Source organism: Pan paniscus, chromosome 12 (genome assembly GCF_029289425.2).
Source record: "Pan paniscus chromosome 12, NHGRI_mPanPan1-v2.0_pri, whole genome shotgun sequence".
NCBI classification, from domain to species: Eukaryota; Metazoa; Chordata; class Mammalia; order Primates; family Hominidae; genus Pan; species Pan paniscus.
Window position 1 is genome coordinate 116,559,476 of NC_073261.2, and position 21,635 is coordinate 116,581,110.

General features: G+C 45.3%; 1 protein-coding gene across 1 annotated transcript in view; it reads right to left on the reverse strand.

The window, feature by feature from the left end:
• Positions 1-12,686, reverse strand: part of GRHL1 (grainyhead like transcription factor 1) — a 50,125-nt gene extending 37,439 nt beyond the window's left edge. The window contains exons 1-7 of the mRNA XM_034952595.3: positions 12,503-12,686; positions 9,263-9,449; positions 5,524-5,594; positions 2,947-3,337; positions 1,851-1,927; positions 338-494; positions 34-145 (exon numbers count right to left, since the gene is read on the reverse strand). Of these exons, the coding sequence (XP_034808486.1) occupies positions 34-145; positions 338-494; positions 1,851-1,927; positions 2,947-3,337; positions 5,524-5,594; positions 9,263-9,449; positions 12,503-12,522 (1,015 nt within the window). The 5' untranslated portion in view covers positions 12,523-12,686. The remainder of the gene's footprint in view (positions 1-33; positions 146-337; positions 495-1,850; positions 1,928-2,946; positions 3,338-5,523; positions 5,595-9,262; positions 9,450-12,502) is intronic.
• Positions 12,687-21,635: the final 8,949 nt, after the last annotated feature.

The following is a 21,635-nucleotide window of genomic DNA, read 5'->3' on the forward strand; positions in this document are numbered from 1 at the left end:
CTGGGAATAAAAGCAGGCTCTTGAGCTGCTTACCTATGTCAATGCATCTTTGTTTAGCAGTGTGCTGCCGGGAGTGCCAGTACTTCCAATGCCTTAACTGATCTTCTCTGCTTTTGTCTTCAGCAAAAACCACCATGATCACACTCTGTGAAAGAGAATGCATTACAACATAAAGACACTAAAGGGTGAGTATGTTTTGGAAAACGTATTTAGTATTATATTTTACAGTGAAGGCTTAAAGCTGCAATTTCAGGCGGTCATTCAGAGCTGCTTCAGACCTGGAAATGTTAGGCTCTGACTAGCTTTCCTAGAGAACAGGACTAAGAGCAGAACTTACTCGAACTTTGCTGATGGGATGATGGATTCCTTCACTGCTGCTCACCTCCTTCAAGGTGATGGGATAGAACTGGCCTTTGTTCAGGTATGTCATGGTACTGTCTCCTGGCTTCTGTCGAAGTGATTTTGAAGCTTCTAGGGTATATTCAAAGTTGTTCCTGAAGGACAAAAAAAGTCACAGGTCTCTAAATCTACTCTCGTGGAAGCTTGCTATACATCATATTATAAATAGCATTTGCTATCTTTTTCACTTAAAGAAAATCTGAAACAAAAGTACTCAGCAGCTAAAAATTCTCAAGTCTCTCAGAGGTGGAAGTACAAATTGCCGATTAAAAATTCTATGACGTGATGGATGTCAGTAATCGGACATCCTGAGTTTGAGGGCTCGAGATATTAAAGATACTGATAGGTGGAAAGGACTTTGGAAGGAACTTCTCACAAGACATGCTGCCAATCTGATATTTATCCAGCAGAGGTTTCAGACAGGTGGCTGGTGTTCCTCTGACTAAATTCCTTTTGGCCTATATAGCATTTTTTTGTTGTTCCTACTTGTAATTTAAATGTCTTTAATAGGCAGGCACGCCACAATTCTCGACATTACCTATTACCTAACACTACCACTCATATATGCCCCTAAAGTTGTTTAAGAACCTTCCCAGGCCACGGCTCAGCAGATTACACCTATTTTTGTAACTAAAGTTTTATTAGCACATAGCCACATCATTTGTTTACACATTACCTATGGCTGCTTTTGCACAACGGCAGACCGGGGTAGTTGCAAAAACATACAGAGGTTGTATGGCCCACAAAGCCTGAAATATTTACTCTCTGAGTCTTTACAGAAAAAGTTAGCTGACCCCTATCCTAAACCCTAAAGGTATTTCCATTTGGGACTCCTGCATCTTGAGGCAGATCTATAAGGGAAGTCTCAATTCCCATAAAATCTTAGACACTTTTAAAGCTGTAAAATATAACACATGTAAAAAACACATAAAACAAAATATGAGTTCCTAATTAACTTGGAAAATATTCATACTCCCAGAGTGAGATACAATTTTGTGAGGTCAAAAGAAAGTTGTCAGCTCAGAAAAAAAGTTGACTTCATTTATTTTATCATTAGTGAGGCTGATTTAAAAAAAAAAAAAGCTTTTATCACTTGATATTACTCCTAAATTCTCACCTAATTATATATATTTGGCAACAGAAAGGACCTCAGAGACCTAATTTAATCCCCTCACCTCTCCTATTAGATTCCATTCTACTACCATCACATAAAGAATCCAAAAGAAAGAAAAAGCACCAACACCAAGAATTAAGGAAACTTGAAACATAGTTCAAAGAGTTCAAAATTAAAAGCACTGAAGCAGATGCCCTCTGCCCAAGACCGTACCACAGTAAAAGTAGTAAGATAAGGGGAAAGCCTGCTAAAGCCACCTTTGATTTATCAAGTTAACAAGAAAGGAATAAGTTATAAAAGCTGCAAATTAAAAATCAAATTAAAAGACATCTATTACCCAGAAACACTGTCAAAAACATAGTCCTCTGAATTCATGCCAGGCATCCGCAGACTGAGATCCGAGGGGAAGAAAACCTGAAATATCAATGTGATAAGCCACAACTATTTAACTGGTTATCATGCTTACTAAAGACCAAGCTCTGGTACCGCATAAAAGTATGTGGCTTACAGCAACCCACTATCCTTTCCATATTTATTTTTGAGTAAAAATTTTGATTCTACAAATACTTAAAAAATTAAAACAGAGAAAATATCCACTTTTATATGCCACTCAAGTAAATTACAACAAGCTGTGTAGGTACTCCCACTAAGTGCTTCTGACTCACGACCCCCTTTTCTGTCTTTCACACACATCCCAACTCTGTTCAAACACTAGGACCTGCAACCAAAATTTCATGACTTTTAAAAGTCACCCTATCATTATACCAAGTTAAGAGACAGCATCAAGTTCACACCACAGCTGAAGAGATGTGGTGCATTTTCTCAGGAAAGGCTAACATTCTGCCCCTAACTCCATACGCAGAGATGGATGCTCTTTACCCCACCAAGTCACTAAGTATGGTTTCTTTAGTCCTGTAGTCCCTAACTTTTAGCTGAGTGAGGTATTCATCACCATAAAACCCCCAGAATTATTTGGAATTAATTTGTAAACCTCACACAATGCATTTGTGCTCTCCCTGACTATATTACCAACCAAGAAACACCAAGCAAAGACATAATAACTCATTTTATATGAGCTCCAGGGAGCTTGTTTGGCACTGGGAGAAGTGCTGAAAACAGACTAGGAGAGTCTACGTGTGGTCAACAGAAGATTATGTATGGGGTTCTCCTTCTCCAGCAAACCCCTTAGCTGAAATCATAATTGTTAACTCAGCTGCTGGTAAGATTAGCCTCGCACCCTTGATAATAACTTCTGGTTGTATAGGTTTAGTTTACAAATTATACCCATGGGCCTTTTCTCTTAAAAAAAAAATCTTTTATTCCTAATCCATTCATTTCAGGCTGAGTTTCACGCTTACATAACAAGGAAAAGGTGGAACCCAATACTTATACAAACACGCAGGCGTCTTAGGAAGATGTTTTTGTTTCCTTACCTCCTGAACGCCTTCCTTGAAGGTCTCTGAGAAGGTCGAGTCTGGAGTTCGCCTTTGAGCATTTGGGGCTTGAGCACCAGAGCTGAACTGGTCAGTACTGAGATTCCGATCGAAAACCACCACCCGCTCAGTGGGCTCAGGATGATACACTGCTGGGGGGATTCCCACAGCGAAGCCATGTGGCTGGGTTTCTGTCTTGATGGAGTGGGTAGGCATCGTTGCTATGGAGACAGTGACTGTCGTATCTGGAGCTGTCAGATGGCCTCTCTTATCAATGCCCAGCTGGTTGCCATGGGGAAGGACAATGTTAAACGGCACATTTTTCAGTACTTGCACTCTGTTTTCTCCAGCAGAGATGACGGGCTGCTCTGTCACAACTGGTATGCTGTTTCTTTAAGAAAAGAAAACTGCTTTCAAACACGATGCTGATGTAGTTCTTTGACAATTTTTATTTTCCTAATGGCATTGGGCTGTTGGGTCCTGTGCAATAACACTTGACAGAATAAACAGAAAACATCGAAACTACCCATTACTAGATAAAGGGAAAAAGGCTTTCTGGTTATCGGTCAAATAAAATCCAAACATATTAAGTAAAATTTCATTCGAAATACTAAGGGCTCAGAGCTCTCCTCTAACAAGCTTTACTTTCCATAATCCTAAAAACAATTACTGTGTTTTACTAGAAACCTGAAGCTATGTGATCTGATCAACTGGGGTTACAGCATAGACGCCAGGGTCAAATTGCCTGGGTTCAAGTTCTGTGTCACCTGAGCAAGTTACTTCATCTCTTAGTAACTGAATCCTCATCTGTAAAATGGGGACAATAATGGCATCCATTCTCATCAGGTTGAGATGAGATGATACACTAAAAGGTGTATAATAATGCCTGACACACAGTCTTCAAGAAGTATGAGCTATTATTACTTGGTCACCACTTTTCCTACCACCTATGCCATTTGGCTTTCTCCTTTTTTTAAAAAAAAATTTTTATTTTTTTGAGACAGAGTCTTGCCCTTATGGCCCAGGCTGGTGTGCAATGGCGTGATCTAGGCTCACTGCAACCTCCGCCTCCCGGGTTCAAGCGATTCTCCCACCTCAGCCTCCCGAGTAGCTGGGATTACAGGTGCGCGCCACCACACTTGGCTAATTTTTGTATTTTTAGTAGAGACTGGGTTTTACCATGTTGGCCAGGCCGGTCTCGAACTCCTGACCTCAGGTGATCCACCTGCCTCAGCCTCCCAAAGCGCTGCGATTACAGGCGTGAGCCACTGTGCCGGGCCTGGCTTTCTCTTTCACCAAAGAAAACCTATTGTTACATTGTATCAGTAGACACATCTGCTTTTTATAAAATTAAATTTTGGTTTGATAAATAATTTGAGCAATACAAGATGATTTCCAGTGGGTAAAATGAATGAATTTTCAAAGCCCCCAGAAATCATATAGGCTGAAGCTTCAAGAAACAGGCAAATTGAGAATTCTGTACATTTCAAGATCAATAAAACTGTTTGAACCCTGAACCATAAATTCACTCCCAGGAATTTATCCTAAAACGGAAAAAGTCTAGAAAGTTGTTCCTTAAGACTTCATAATAGTGAAAACTAGATATAGCAGCAATTATAAGGATATTTAGTTTGCTTCAGAATGTTCCAGCAAAAATAAATAAAATAAAACCAGGAATTAATCTCAAAGTTGAAGAAGAGGGAAGAACAAACCAAACAAGAGGAATTGTGTCGATAACTGTTGAGGCTGGTCATGGATACATGTGGGCTTATACTGTTTTTCTATTTTTATTATGTTTGAAAATGCCCATAATGAAAAGTAAAAGATAAAAGCCACAAGTCCTCTTCCAAAGGATAATTATGAAGATTAAAACACAGAGAAAATGTTTATGAAACAAACTAAGTAGAAGAAAGTACACTACCAAATCCTATCTGTGAACACAACTACGCTACATAAAATTTGCATACACATCAAAACAATGAATAAAGCAATCATCACGATAATGGGATACTGGGTGATGATCATTCTTCCTTTAAATATGTTTCATTCCTTGATTGATAATAAAACACAAGACAATTTAAAAGGTGTCTTTTTAAAGTTTTTCATGGCTAGCCAAACGTTAATTAAATTTTCTGAAAGTTTTAATCTAAAATATTTCACAAATAATTTCAACAGGAATTTGAATACAATTTAACTTGCTTTATTCAATTTTACTCAGGCAGTTGTTCAAGAGTCACTGGTGCTTAATTTTTCTAATAGACCACTGCCACATCCTTCTGAAGAAAACCTCAAAAACAAATAAGCAAATACTGAAGTTATTACTAAAACTATCCCTTTGGAGGAGGAGAATGTTAGTGCTTTCATCCTAGAAAAGGCAACTACTACGCCCAAAGAAAAAAGGAAATTTCAGAGCAACAGAGGCAAATCAGTGATGAAATCTGAATTTAGATAGTAAGAGTCCAACTTACCTATCTCTTTCACTAGTGGTTGTTCATTTAAACAAACTCCCATTTTGCTGTTACAGAAACGTGGCATTTCCCCCCTGCACTCTTTATGCTGTTAGGCACTGAATGTTACCTTTTGCTGTGATCTGGCTCGGGGTGCTCCACCTCTGGCTTTGCTGTTGATGACCTTCTCTCTCTTGGAACCTGATATTAGCACACATGAAAAGAATTTAGCTCTTATCCAGTGAAGTGCAGTTTACCCAAAGATACAGCCTTTTATTTTTCAGTAAATTCAATCATTCATTTATCTACTGGTTGCCTAGCAAACACCAGGCTATGGGGACACACAAAGAATAATATCTGCCCTCAACGAGCTTAAAATCTAGTCACCCATCTGGTTGATATGTAAAAAGCAACTGTTATTGAGTTGCCAAATAAACTCAGGGCATGATAAATTTATTTTGTCATGGAGTTTGGGTCTCATCTCTTAAAAAAAAATACCTCCGCTGGCCAAAGCTGGTGGCTCATGTCTGTAATCCCAGCCACTTTGGGAGGCCAAGGTGGGAGGACTGTTTGAGCCCAGGAGTTCAAGACCAGCCTGGGCAACACAGTGAAACTCATTTCTACAAAAAAATTTTTAAAATTAGCCAGGCGTGGTAGCATGTGCCTGTAGTCTCAGCTACACAAGAGAGACTGCGGTGAGAAGATCGCTTCAGCCCGGAGGCAGAGGTTACAGTGAGCAGAGATTGCGCCACTGCACTCTGGCCTGGGCGATAGAGCAAGACCCTTCCTGACTCAAAAAAAAAAAAAAAAAGAAATACCTCTGCCCTGGTTTTACTCGTTTATCTACACAACATTAGAGAAGAAGCTACTGAAAACACAACGGAGCTCTTCCAACTTTCTCAGTGCTCTTTCCTACCACCCTCCATTCAGATCAAATGCAAAAGCAGAAGGAACAGCCATGTTAACCGTTCATTTCTTCTAAGATCCAAATGAGGGCTTCATATGATCACTGTCTTTAGATACGCTGGGATTCATACGTCCATCACCCAAAGGACAAGTCTAACTCAGTGTTCTATTCCTTTTTTGGTTCTTTTCTTTGCAAGGGAAGTGAAAAGTAGGCAAATGTTAGTGAGTGTCCTGTAGAAATAACTCAACTGAGATTTAACCCCATTGCGCACTCCAAAATGGCTAAGGTGCTTAAAAATGGCTTTCAGCGTGAAAATTCTATTCCTGCATCCTTGTTTTCACCATTAAAGACAAAACACTGCTGGCCAGGTGCGGTGGCTCATGCCTGTAATCCCAGCACTTTGGGAGGCCGAGGCGGGTGGATCACAAGGTCAAGAGATCGAGGCCATCCTGTTAAAACCCCGTCTCTACTAAAAACACAAAAAATTAGCCGGGCATGGTGGCACACGCCTGTAGTCCTAGCTACTCGGGAGGCTGAGGCAGGAGAATTGCTTGAACCCAGGAGGCAGAGGCTGCAGTAAGTTGAGACTGCGCCACTGCACTCCAGCCTGGGCGACAGAGCGAGACTCTGTATAAAAAAAAAAAAAATACTGCTTCATGTATTAACAATATGCTTTTCAAGCTTTATCAAAATTATTATGTAATAATGACTGATGCTTTATACAGCCAAAGACCTGAAACAAATAATTCAGTTTATTTGAAAAACAAAATAGGCCAGGCACAGTGGCTCACGTCCGTAATCCTAATACTTTGGGAGGCTAAGGCAGGAAGATTACCTGAGGCCAGGAATTTGAGACCAGCCTGGGCAACATAGTGAGACTCCATCTCTACAAAAAATTTTAAAATTAGCCAGGCATGACCTATAATCCTAGTTACTCAGGAAGCTGAGGCAGGAGAATCAGTCAACCCCAGGAGGTTGAGGTTGCAGTGAGCTATGACTGCACCACCACACTCCAGCGTGGGCAAGAGTGAGACTCTGCTTCTATTAAAAAAAAAAAGAAAAAAAAAAAGAAGAAGAAGAAAATAAATTTACACCTATCACAAGAAGTCTGACAAGTAAGTACCACTAAAATCATCACCCTTCATGGACAGACATGAGGATTTATATGCTTCTGAGACGCAGGAGTAGTACACCTAGTGTTATCACACGGGCCTTTCTGGCACAAAACTTGTACCAACGAGTTTCTCCCATTCTCAAAAGTTTCAGTTAAAAATATATAACTTCATAATTAATGTTTTAGGAACTTAATTTATAATAAGTCAATAAAACAAGCTATAAGAACAGATATATAATAATTTCCACTTCAAAGGAACTCTTCACGGCTATGTTTCCCTGGTAAGGGTTTCTTCTAGCATCATTAGTTATTACACAAGTTTCTGCTCATATTCAAAGAAAAAAGAGCTTACCTCAATCCCTCAGCCCCAACTTAGTTAGACACATGGCCTCATACTAGGAAATAATCACCCCATTTTTTTTTTGAGATAGGGTCTGTCTCTGTCACCCAGGCTGGAGTGTAGTGATATGGCATGATCTCAGCTCACTGCAGCCTCCAACTCCCAGGCTTAAGTGATCCTCCCACCTCAGCCTCCTAAGTAGCTGAGACTATAGGCATGTGTACTAACCGGCTAATTTCTGTATTTATTTATTTATTTATTTTTGGTAGAGACAGGGTCTCGTCATGTTGCTCAGGCTAATCACCCTAATTTTAATAATAAAACTATCTCCTAGGCTTCTTTCACCTCTGTATTTCTTATATTAAGGAAAGAATACAGTGCCAGAATGTAGCCAATGGCTAGCAACTGGCGATTCTGGGTAAAGGTATTCAGGAATTAATTATCCTCTTATTTTAAGTTTTATGTAGGTTTGAAAGTTTTTAAAACAAAAAGATAGCAAAAATAAACTGTAAAAAAAATACACTACATTCATGAGAAGACACTGTCATTAAGAAGCTTCTGGTAATCCCAAACAGATCCTGTTTTTATACAGGTACTGATGACAACACAATGATTACACAAGTTAGTCACACAGAGTGACAATGAGACAAAGGCCCTGTGGCAAAGCTGTGCTTCAACTCAGTCTGCTGTTTTAAGTAGCACCCTAAAGACGTAGCCACCCCCAAATGTGTGTTTCTGGTCAGAAGGAAGAATGGAGAGGTGAATCCAGAAGGAGAGCAGTATGCACGCTGCATTAGAAAGACAGTGGCCTCGGCCATGGACCAGACTAGGGCCCCAGATGCACACATCCTAGCTGTGACCTCTGAGTGAGAAGTCACACACAGGCTGGTAACATGTCTAGCATAATAGTGGCAGCTAGTGTTATCAGGACAATGATGATGAGACAAATCAGTAGTGTCACTTCCAGATAATGAAAATCATGTAAAATTCCATGCAGAGTATAGATTATATTTAATTAAGAGTACTCCAAATCTCTAGAAACAGGCAACAAAACATATCCTGATCTTGGTACTGGACAGTCCTAGACTACAGAATATGATTTCAAAGGCTCTGTAGTATCATTTAGGGAAAGGAAATCATCCTGACTACCCAGGAACAAAGGTGAAAAGGTAAATGACCCCTGCCCACTTTCCATGGCACTAAGAACCACCTTCAGTGAGATGCTCAAACCCAAGAAGGCACATCTAGCATCTTCTTTTACGGCAGCTTCACCTTCTGGATAGAGCCACAGCAGCTGACCGCTTTGCAAGTTTTAAAAACAACCCTTTGATTCTACAATCACAGATTTTTAGCTTTGAATCACAGTAAGTCAAAGTACTCATTAAATTATTTATAGTCACTACAGAAGCAACTTGCATGGCATTCTACCAGCAAATGTCTGTTTCTATGCTGCTGAATCAAGTGCATTGGAGACTGCTGTTAAGGGTTTTAAAGGCAGGCAAACCCACCTTGTAGTAGTCATAGAGCAGGCCCAGCGCAGCGGCGCTGTCTTCGTCTCCATTGATGCTCATCATCGCTTTGGTCGCTGCAGTGAGAGGGTTTTCCAGGAAGGATTTCCAGGCCTCATCCTCACTAGTGTAGGACCGCCGCTGTGGATAAAGTGCTTCATTCTGAAGAACCAACACTGGCCGTTTGCTTCAGAGAAATTAAAAACAAAAACAAAAACACACACTTTTCTACTGCAAGGCATCATAAGCTACCAATTCCTTGACATTCCTATAAAATAGCCTATTGTTTCATCAATGACCCTAGGAAGTCAAATTAAGACAAGACCAGAAGACAAACCACGTAAGTGCAGACCAATGGGTCCCACAGTAAGACATAAAGTATCTAGGCAGCCAGAGAACTGGCAGTTCACCTACACGTGGAACCCAGGGTATACTATTTGGCAAAAAAGCGAAACAAAACCATCCCCGAGAAAATGCCAGGCTATTCAAATACTTTCCATAAACAAACACAAGGACACAGTAAAGAAAAGAGAATACTTGTTCTCTTCCAACACACAATCAGGACTGTCCCCTCTTGAGAAGAGCGTGTGCCGTTCATCACACTGCTACATGTTATTCCCTCTTTCTACTGTGGCTGCCATGCCTTAAAAATTCCTACCTGAACAGAGTGGGGAGGGGAGAAGCAGCAGAAAGAAAAAGGGATCCTTCACGCAATCCTCCAGGGTATATGAGAAAGCCAGAATATTCTACTGATTACCAGCAGATTGAGCATGGAATGTGGCCAAAGGGGACTGTAAATCAATAAAGAGGCATAATTTTCTGGCATGGGAGTTAACTGTTTATCTTAGAGATAAACACTTAAGGATATCCAACAATAAATGAAGCCACTGAACAAAAAGTTTAAAAAAAAATAGGTGGGAAAATCTGGCTTTTAAAAAATCTTTGCTAGTTTTCCACATTGCACAAGAACTGTTTCATTTTAACACTGTAGTTTGGTGGGAAAAATCCAAAAAAATCAATGGCGATCTTAGTGAAACCTTACAGAAGATTTAATTTAAAAGATTAAAGCAAACATTACTAATTCCAAAAACTTGAAATGTAAACAGTCTCAACAACTGTTCGGTTGGTACTATTTAATAAGTCAATAAAGAGAAAAAATGGAACACTGACTCTAGCAAAACAAAGCAGTTTATTTTCAAGGAGAAAAATAAATTTTAAATGTTTGGAACTCCTCTGAATTATTACAATTCTAACAAGCAAATTGAAGGACTGGCTCTCATTGCAACATACAAATGAAATATGTAAATGGCCTAAAGGTGACCTACCTATTTTAAAAGTGAATGTAGAAAGACTGATTATCTTTTCAAGTAATCAACAAAGGTTAGCGTTTGGGAGTCACCCAGGGCCTTTAAGAACAGATACAGATTTAGAAAAAGGAGAGCATCTTCAAAAACGGGGACAAAAATCCAACAATGTATCCTCAGTCAAAATGAAGTGTTATTTGAAAGCCAATGTTTTTACTCACGTTTTGGCATAAATGTTACATTTGGTAAGAAAGTCTTGACATGATATACTATTTTAACACAAAACAAACATAAAAGACTGTTCAAAGCCAGCAGATCATTTGTCTAAAAACGGAGAAGATTGCTTACACAAATCTCAACTTTGAAGAAAATAAAGAAATATACAAAGTGGCATTCCCTGAGCCATCAGGACCAGAGTACAACAGCTACTGAACGGCTGGTGCCATGGACTGATTGACTGATGTACTGCTAAGCTATAATTAATAGCGTAATAGCTACTTGCAGAAGACTATGACAGCACTTGGCTGTTCAATTCCCTTAATGCTAGTTTGCAACTTCCCTTCTTCTCCCACCCACATCCCAAATTTGTACAAGCAATAGAAAACAGAGAAAGAAATGGCTTTATGTTTGGAATCACCCTGAAGGTGTTTCATATTTCCAAAGCCTGCCTAAGGCCAAAATGTTAGCTTTGGAAAATTTGCCTTATCTAAACTATACGTCAAGAAATAAACACAAAACCAGTTGCCTTTCTTAGTCTACTTCCTCATGACAGTCAGGAAGTAGGCTTCAGTCGCCGAAGGCTCATCATCACTTTCAGGTGAGCCTTAAACTCCGCGTCTGCGATCTCCCAGACTTCTGAAATATGTTTCAGGCAATAATTTAACTGCATATTCTACAACACAAGAGTAATCCATTTAAGATACTCCATACAAAATATCTATCTCATCCAGAAAAAGAACACACTGACAAAAACCGATCCTTCACAAATAACTAAGAAACTGGGAGGGGTACCTATCTGCCTTAAACTTACTGATCTGAAATATACTGACTGGCCTGGTGCGATTTCCCTTTTTTTCTTTAGTAAGTTTTTAAAATTTTTAGGACAATTTTATATTTTCAGAAAAGCTGCAAAGAAAATACAGAAAACTCCCTCGCCCAGTTAATCCTCCATGCCTTATTACACTACCACCTCACATTTGTCGAAATACGCTTTTAAATCACACACTCTAAAAAGCATGTTAGCTTGTACAGTACTTTCTCGTTTAACACCCGGATTTCAAAGTTTCATCCTCTTGATTCTCTCGAGCACTAAAAACACGGTAATCTGTAATTACCATCAATGATGCAAGTGGCAAAATAACTCCTACAGCCGTTTTCCCACTCATGCCGCCAGCCAGGGAAAAGAAAACGCCCGGACATCGGGGCACTTCAACCTTTCCCTACATTTCTGTTTTGGAGGTTCCAGCAGGTCGCCGAGTGACGAGCCTGAGACCACAGATTACCTGGAGAAGTCCACCTGTCCCGACGCGGCGCGAGCCCCACCAGGCTCCCGAGGCCGACCGGGCAGGAGAGGGGGGCGGGGAGGCCCGGGGGCGTTGGCTGCGCCCCGACCTCGCGCCGCACCCGACCGCGCCGGGGGCCCGGACCCCAAGGTGCGCGCCCGAGGGGACCCAACCTGGCCGGGGAGGAGGGTGGCCCCTCCGGTGTCGAGTTTCCCCGAGGACAGGGTCTCTCCTCCCGAGGCTCCGACCGAACAAAGAGCCGGGCAGGGCTAAGGGGCAGAGGCCGTGGCGGCGTGGAGTGGACAGCGGCCCCCGGCTCGCGCCCCGCGCCCGCCCGCCCGCGCGGCCTCGGGTCTGCGCCCGGCTCGCTCGCTGCAGGTGCGGCCCCTCAGCGCGGCCCCCCCGCGGCGGCCGGACTCCTGCGCCTCACTCACTTGTCGTACTCCTGTGTCATCGCGCCCGCTCGCCGCTGCCGGGCCGCAGAACTGGACTTTCGGGTTGGGACAGTACACCCGATCCGGGGGGAGGAGGCGGCGGCGGCGGCGGCGGCGGCTGCGGGTCCGGAGCGGCGGCCCCGACGGGTTGGGTTTGCTTTTCTCGCTCTGAGCCGGCTCCGCGCGGGCTGCGCGCACTGGGCGCCGGGCTCGGCCGCTCATTGGCTGGCGATGCGCCGGCTGGGGGCGAGGCCTCGGGGCTGGGAGGCCGGTCGCGCCTCCTGATTGGTCGGCGAGAAGAGCGCCGGGGCGGGGCTGACGGGGACGAGCGGCGCGGGGCGGGGGGCGGGGGCCGCGCGTTCCGCGAGGTTGCGCCCGGGACTGCGCTCCCGGGACTGCGCGCCCGGCTCGCGGCCGTACGCGCCTGCCCTGACTGGAGAGGGAGCGCTGCGGCTGCGGCGCGCACCCGCCAACCTCCGCGGGCACCGAGAGCGCCCCCGCTCGCGCCCCGCCACCGCCCCCGCCGTCCCCGGCCATCCCCTCCGCGACGAGCCCCGGCCGTACAGCCGCCTCCTTCTTCGCTCACTCAGGCCTCCGCGCCCCGTGCCCACATTGCCCGCTGTTCCGGCCCCAGCGCCCCGCGCTGCCACTGCGCTCGCCCGGCGGGGGCGCCTCTGCCGGTCGCCGCGCTCCCCGGTCGCGCGTCTCACCTCTCGGTTCTCGCAGGCTGTCACGCCCGAGTCCCGTGGCTTCCCCCGAGAGCCGTCTCCGGAATGTCCCTTCTCCTGGCCCACCGCGGCCGCGCGCTTTTAGGATTTCTTGCCCTCGCAGCTCCCGCGGTCCCCTCGGCGGCAGTCCCTGGGGTTCCGCGATGTCTGTGCCCCGCAGCCTCCCGGGCGCCACTTCCCCGCGCGGCCGCCCCACGCTGCCCGTGCAGTCGCGCGCCCCGGGCCGGCTCCGGGCACCACTCCACCGCGACGGCCCCCACTTGTCCTTCCCGAGCTGCCGTCTTTCCCAGGGTCTGCTCACTGAGTCCCCACATGCCCAGCGTCGGACCTGACCCTCGGACAGGCGCGACCCCAGACGCCGGGGACAGGGCAGTCAACAGAACAGACACAACTCCTCGCCTTCCTAGTTGGGGTAACGGGCAATACAAAAACAAGTAAATGGTGTGGCTGGTTGGAAGGTAAAGCAGGCAGGCCCTGGGGAGGCGGGGAGGAGCGAGGCTTTCAGGCTTGAAGGAGATGAGGGGCCACGAAGGTGGGACTGTACCTGAGGCAGGGACCCTGGTGTGTTTTGTGACCCTTGAGGAGACCCGGGTGGCTGGAGGGGCACAGGGAGGCGGGAGCTGCGGTCAGAGATAGTGGGCGCAGGGGAGCGGATTGAGCAGGGCCTTGCGGGCTTCCATAAGGACTGTGGCTTTGCCTCTGGGCTAGGTGGGGACGCCTTGGAGGGGCTTGGAGCAGGGTAGTGACAGGGTCTCACATTTTAAAATAGTTCTCTGCTGCTGCGTGGTGGGGACCAGGTAGGAGGCCATTGCCATGATGCAGGCCGAGGGCAATAGAGTGAGGTGGTGGGAAGTGGCCGAATTCTGGATATGCTTTGAAGGTGGGACCAGCAGGATTGTCTGAAAATTGGATATGGGGTGTGAGAGAAAGAGAGAATCAAGGATGACTACAGCGTTTCCAGCTGGGCAACTGGAGGAATGATTTGCCATCCCCTGGGATACGGAAGACCTGGGGCATAGAAGATTTGGGGGAGAACAAGAGTCTGTTTTGGACGTGCTAAGCTCAAGATGTATGGGAGATAAAAATCCATGAATCAGGTGGGCTCCTGGGTACGAGGCTGGAGTGCAAGGGAGAAGTCTGGGCTGAAGCTCACATCTGGGCGCCGCCCACGTCTAGAGGCCATTTAAAGCCATGAGAAGGCAGGAAGGAAAGAGGATGGGACCCATGCTGGATCCAGGAGCCTCCGACACAGAAAGGCTGGGAAGAAGAGCCAGTGGAGGAGACAGAAGACGGGGACACCGAGGTCGGAAGCAATGGAAGCGTGGAAGCCAAGGGAAGGAGGTGAAGTGAGGAGCAGCATGAGGTCACAGGGCCCTCCTGCAGCCAGCAGCCCCTCCTCTGTGCCCTGGTCCAAGGCCTTCAGGGACCGGAATCGGCAGCCTCACTTGAGACCGCCCTTCGCAGTTTCTGTCCTCTGACCCCGGGCCCAGCACAGGATCCATGCAGCCTGTTGTTTGTTCTTATCACTAGTTTCCTGTTTAAATCAATTATTATTTTTTTCTTTTCCTTTTTTTTTTTTGAGGCAGAATCTCCCTCTGTTGCCCAGGCTGGAGTGCAGTGCCGTGATCTCAGCTTACTGCAACCTCTGCCTCCTGGGTTCAAGCGATTCTCCTGCCTCAGCCTCCCAAGTAGCTAGGATCACAGGCGCCCACCACCACGCTCGGCTAATTTTTCTATTTTTAGTAGAGATGGGGTTTCACTAAATTGGCCAGGCAGGTCTCAAACTCCTGACCTCAGGCGATCTGCCCGCCTCGTCCTCTCAAAGTGCTGGGATTACAGGCATGAGTCACCGCGCCCTGCCAAATCAATTATGTTTTCTAAGCACGCTAATTTAAGAAAAATGCTAGTCAATAACAGCACAGATGGTCCCAAATAGGGTACAAGTCATCAGGGTGGTGCCAAAGGGACTGACTTGGGAACAGTGTCCCTCTACCTGCCTTTCTTCTATTTCCTCTGACCCGGCTCCACACTGCCACTGGAGTGGCCTTTATAAAACACAGATTTCTTGTCACTCAGTTATACTCACCATAAAGTCCACACTCCTGAGCTCAGCCTCCCCTTGGCGGCCCAGCACTTCCCTTACTGCTCACTCCCAAGCACCGTCCCCCCATTCCCTGCTCCTTCCCTCCATGCTTGGCCCACTCCACTCAACTTCCAGCCTGGCTCATTTCCTCCAGGTGGCCTTCCCAACCCTCTAGGCTGGACAAGGTGTCCTGTGGGATCCACAGCGCCTTCTGCATTGCCCATCACCATGTTTGTCTTATGGGCTTTCCTGTTTGTGTCTGTCTCCACCAAGTGTGAGCTTTTCCAGAGAGGGCAGAGGTTGTACCACCTTCATTTTTATGTTCCTGGTGCCTGGTATATACATAGAAAATATCCAGCAAATGTCTACTGAATGGATCCAGTCCTCTGCAGGCATGCATTCTGCGCTCAGTCTCCTCCCTTCTGTAGCGTAGCTGGGGCTCTTTTAAATGACCCCCCCATTGCAGAAGATGAAAGTCCTTGAGCCTAATACATGGTAGGCACAAAATAAATAGGGGATGAATGAAGAAATATCCAATCATAAAGCCAAAAACAAGAACAGGAAGAGCCTGAGGTTATTAGACCACAGCTGTAGTAATTAAAAACATTGGGTCTATTTTGTCAATTTGAATATGGGATTGTTTAGTTTGTCTCTAATAGCTCTCTCAAACAGAAATGAAAATCTCTATCTATGACCTGTTGCCATGAACCCTGTTTATTTCATTTTATTTTATCTGAGACAGGGTCTCACTGTGTTACTCAGGCTGGAGTGCAGTGGCACCATCACAGCTCACCGCAGCCTTGACTTCCCAGGCTCAAGTGATTCTCCCACCTCAGCCTCCTGAGTAGCTGGGGCTACACGTGCACACCACCACACCTGGCTAGTGTGTCTGTGTATGTTTTGTAGAGACAGGGTCTCACCATATTGCCCAGGCTGGTCTTGAACTCCTGTGCTCAAACGATCCTCCCACCTCAGCCTCCCAAAGTGCTGGGATTACAGATGTGAACCACCACGCCTGGCCTACCCTCTTCATTTTTAAGTTCTTTACTATTTGTTTAAATTATTAAAGTAATATATGCACATAGTTTTTATGGAAGAAAAAATGCTGGGCGTGCTGGCTCACGCCTGTAATCCCAGAGCTTTGGGAGGCCGATGTGGGCAGATCACCTGAGGTCAGGGGTTTGAGACCAGCCTGGCCAACATGGTGAAACCCCATCTCTAACAAAAATACAAAAATTAGCCGGGCATGGTGGTGGGTATCTGTATTCCCAGCTACTCGGGAGGCTGAGGCAGGAGAATCGCTTGAACCCAGAAGGCGGAGGTTGCAGTGAGCCAAGATCGCGCCACTGCACTCCAGCCTGGGTGACAGAACAAGACTCCATCTCAAAAATAAAAAAAGATAGAAAGGGATTAGGAACGGGACAAAGAAAGGAGAAAGGAAGAAATTGAAGCTCTGCAGAAGGATACAGAATGCAGTCCCTGGCCTCCTCCATCCCCAGCCCCTAATCCTTGAGACAACCACTGTGAACAATTTGTGTTGATCTTTCCAGATATCTTCTGTCTGTACAAGCACTCACGTGGTTTATTGTCTTAGACAAATGGGATTCGGACTGCACAATCTTCCACAGCTTGCTTGTTTTTCCTTTCTATGGTTTAAACATTTTCCACATCAGCACATAGAAATCTAGTTCACTTTAAAAAATGGCTGTATGGTGCTTCCTTGAATGGCTATATGATAACTTGAATGTATTGGTGAGCAATTAGGGTTTTTTCCCCTAGCTTTTCTTAATTACAAACATTCACAATAACACATTCCTCTAACTACATTTTTGCACACTTGATCAGGTATTGCCATAGGATAAATTCCTAGAATCGGAGTTACTGAGAAAAGGGAATGCACAGCTGCCATTTGGTTTTTTGTTTGTTTGTTTTTTGAGATGGAGTTTGGCTCTTGTTGCCCAGGCTGGAATGCAGTGATGCAATCTCTGCTCACTGCAACCTCCACGTCCCGGGTTCAAGTGATTCTCAAGCCTCAGCCTCCAGAGTAGCTGGGATTACCAGTACCTGCCACCACACCCGGCTAATTTTTGTATTATTAGTAGAGATGGTGTTTTGCCATGTTAGCCAGGCTGGTCTCACACTCCTGACCTCAGGTGATCCACCCATCTCGGCCTCCCAGAGTGCTGGGATTACAGGCATGAGCCACTGCCACCGCACCTGGCCTGCAGCTGCCATTTTCCTGGCTCTTGCCAGATTGTTTTCCAAAAGGCTGCTCTTATTTAGATTCCTACCACAGAATATCAGACTGCCTACCGTGCCGCACCCTAGACAACCATGGGCAACATTGAAGTTTGCTTGGCTAGTCTATTCGATGAAAAATGGGATCTCGTTGTTTTGAATTGCTTTTTTTTTAAGTTATGATTGAGGTTTTTCATCTTTTTATTTGTTTGGCAATAATCTTTTTAAGCTCAAAGGTAGTGTTTTTTCAAAGAAAGAGGATCTTTGAAGGTACCTTCCCAAGCCATGAGTTTCAGAGTAGAGAACTAATTTGGGACCCCCGCTCCCATTGGAGACCATATGGTACTGTACTAACAGGCTCATGGGTGCATTGAGTGGGGTTGGGAGGTGGATAGTAGATTTAGAGTTACAAGACCTGGGTTCTAGTCCAGGTTCTTCTATTGACCAGCAGGGTGATCTCAGTAGAGTCACTGCACCCCTGTCACAGAGTTCTCTGAGCACGTCCTGAATCTCAGGCGCCTGGCATTGCCTGTGCTTTTCCTCTCTCCCTTGCCACCCAAGTTACATCTTTAGTGGCCAACTTCAAATGCCAGCTCTTCCAGGAACCCTTCCCATCCCAGTAGGAGGACTCCCCAAGCACCTCTGCTGTCCTTCGTGAAGCCACTCATCGCAAGTGGCTCTGCCTTTACTTGACTCAGTTCCGCACAATTCCGAGGGAGGAACTGAGGCAGATACAGATTCACATGCCAGGGCTGCCTCTGATTTTTATCTTTAGTCTACTTCACTGCCAGTCCTTGCTTTTCTTATCTGTAAAACATGGAAAATACATCAAGAGACGTGGAGTTAACTATGAATAAAGTACTTAAAGACTCACACAATACCTGGCAGACAGACGCTGGCAGATGGCGTTCATCTTCTTTAAAGACTAGGCAGTAGGAACCCTGTCCAATTCCTCCACATCCTTGTTGGTTGGACATGTTACCTAATCCATGTGTGGAATTCCCCACATTCAGGGACTTCAGCCCTGATGAAACAGCCCATATTGAAGGGACATCTCAGGGGGCTGAAAGATGATGGCAGAGCCTTCACCCTGACATCCAAGCACCTGTCCCCCCAGTTCATCAGAACCCGGGGTCTCAAGGTCGTGCCAGTGCGAGATGAAAGTCTTTCCACTCTGGAGAAACTGGTGTGGGAGGCAGGGAGTGTAAAATCTCCACCCTCACCACCAGCTCTGTGACAAAGTTTCTTACCCTCTGAGCCTCACTTTCCTCAGCTGTGGGATACGGGATAATCATTCCTATCACCAAAGGTTGTGTTTGTTTTGGTTTAAGAAAAGTATCTCAGACAATGCCAGGCACATTTCAGGAACTAGGTCAATATTAAACTTTCCACCTCCCCATTTTCCCTCACTGTAGCATAAGCTGCTTAAGGGACAAAAACTATATCTCATATTTTTAAAACGTCCTCATCATCTGGCATAGAGACAAGCATATGGTAGATGATCAACAATTACTGTAGTTATTCAGGATGATAATGACATGTACCTTCTTTTGGCAGAATTCAGTGCTCAATGTGATCACATACCTGAGCTCATTTGATTCTTAAAACAACCCTTGGAAGTAGGCAGGGTTCTACCCACCTTGTAGATGGAGAAACAAAGTCCAGAGAGATCAAATAACGTAATTCAGTCTCATAGTCAATAAGTTTGGGACTAGAACCCAGACATCTTGTTTCCAAACCCCGTATTTTCCTTCTAGTGGTGGTACTGCCAATGGGTGGGTGTTTCTGCATGAGATTTTGGGTTCAGCCCACAGCACTCATTACAGAGCACCTGGACACATGTGGCAGCCGTGGCAGTGCTAGTGACAGTGTCTGGCTCAGAAGATGGCATTTGATTACTCTCTAAGTTGATTCTCAAACTTAGAGAACACACTGACTGTGGATTAGCTCTCGGTTGTTTGGTATCCACAGGCTCTGTTTTCCTGTGTCTTCTGTGACACTGTCTTGAGCGTGCTTGCTTATGAAGGTTTGACACCCGTCCCCACTATACCTGCCTGCCACTGCCAGGATGACTGGAGTCTCAGGTGAGTCTTGTCAAATACTTGGGACTTGACCCAGACCCAGTCGCCAAGAAGCCAGCAGCCAGCTCTCCTTGTTTCAGAATGTAGGCAGAAGAAGCTATGTCATGTTGGGTGTCACCCACTTGTTGGCAGCTAGAAGAACCTAGGTCTCTCACATTCTTTTCCTGTGGCTTCACTGTAGAGTGATCATTCCAAAGGAGGCTCAATAGTTGCAACACAGTTACCAAAAAGCCCTGGGCTCAAGCGCCCTGGCCTTAACCTCCAGTGAACCTCTCTTGCTTCTGACTGACACCGAGCGGGGTGGAGCCATTCGGCTCAATGCCATTTCAAGCAAACACCCCAAACAGGGGAGCTGAGAGGCTGTGGTGAGGCTTGCTGGCTCACAGGTGCATATTTCACTCTTTGAAGAAAGGGTTATTAATGATCAAACATCTCTATTATAAAATAATGTCCATTTAAAATTGTTGGAGCTGCTGGGTGTGGTGGCTCACGCCTGTAATCCCAGCACTTAGGGAAGCCAAGGCAGGTGGATCACCCGAGGTCAGGAGTTCAAGACCATCCAGCCTGATCAACATGGTGAAACCCCGTCTCTACTAAAAATACAAAAATTAGCCGGGCATGGTGGTGCATGCCTGTAATCCTAGCTACTTGGGAGGCTGAGGCAGGAGAATCACTTGAACCTGAGAAGCGGAGGTTGCAGTGAGCCAAGATCGCGCCATTGCACTCCAGCCCGGGCGACAAGAGTGAAACTCCATCTTAAAAAAAAAAAATTGTTGGAGCATCTCACCACATTTTAGTACAAGAGAGATTTATCTTTGCTTTATAGGTAGGGAAAAAGCAAAGAGGGATTAAATCATCCAGCCAAAATTGACATTTTATTAACTGTGTTTTTACAGTAATCCCTCCCCAGCTGCCAGCTCCCTTACTTGAAGTCTGAGCCTTTTGCAACCCATGTTGCTATGTCTTTTCTAAACCATGATACTACTGATTTCAATATCTGTACTTTTGAGTTGATTCCCACAGTATTAATATAGTCACTGATTTTAACATTAATTTTAACTTAAAGGTTTTGTTTTAATCTGCTGTGACCAAATCTGGAATCACTATAGCTGTAAATAAGTAGATTTATCTAGTATGTTAAATGAACAAATGTAAAATGTTCCATACAGCACAGGAGCTTTCAAATCAGTGGGCATCACTGTTGGTGATGATTAGAAAAAGGAAGAGCTAGAGGTTGAAAAAAGGTAAAGGGAAAAATCAGGAGATTTTTTTTTTTTTCTGAGACCGAGTCTAGCTCTGTCGCCCAGGCTGGAGTACAGTGGCACGATCTTGGCTCACTGCAACCTCGCCTCTTGGGTTCAAGCAATTCTCCTGCCTCAGCCTCCCAAGTAGCTGGGATTACAGGCGCCTGCCACCACGCCCAGCTAATTTTTGTATTTTTAGTAGAGACGGGGTTTCACTGTGTTGGCCAGGCTTGTCTTGAACTCCTGACCTCAGGTGATCCGCCGGCCTTGACCTCCCAAAGTTGCTGGGATTACAAGCGTGACAAGCGTGAACCACCGTGCCTGGCCAAATCAGGAGAATTTTGTGATAAGCATCAGAGGGAAAAGAACAGAAGCAGGTCTTGGAGTTTTGGGATTGCTCTTCAGGAGTGGCAGAGACTTGTGTGTGTTGGGCCTGAAATTATCATGGGCACAACCATGCTCTCCTGGTTTAGAACTGGGGAGCTCCTTGAGCATTATTTACTTAGGTATTGTGGTCCTTTTAATAAAAGTTCCTCAAGGCATCATAAAACCTCAAGTTACTCTGCTCTGGGGCCATTATGGGGATCAGCAGACGGCAGGCACTAACTGACATGAAATTAGAGAGCTGTTCGTGTAGATGGAGGACCAGGTAACATGCAAAAGCCAAATCTTAGTATGCATAGGATTCTTAATAAAGCTAAATAAATGTAGTCATTGCATTGAAAATGCAGAGAAGAGCAAACCTGGACAGTTTCTGAT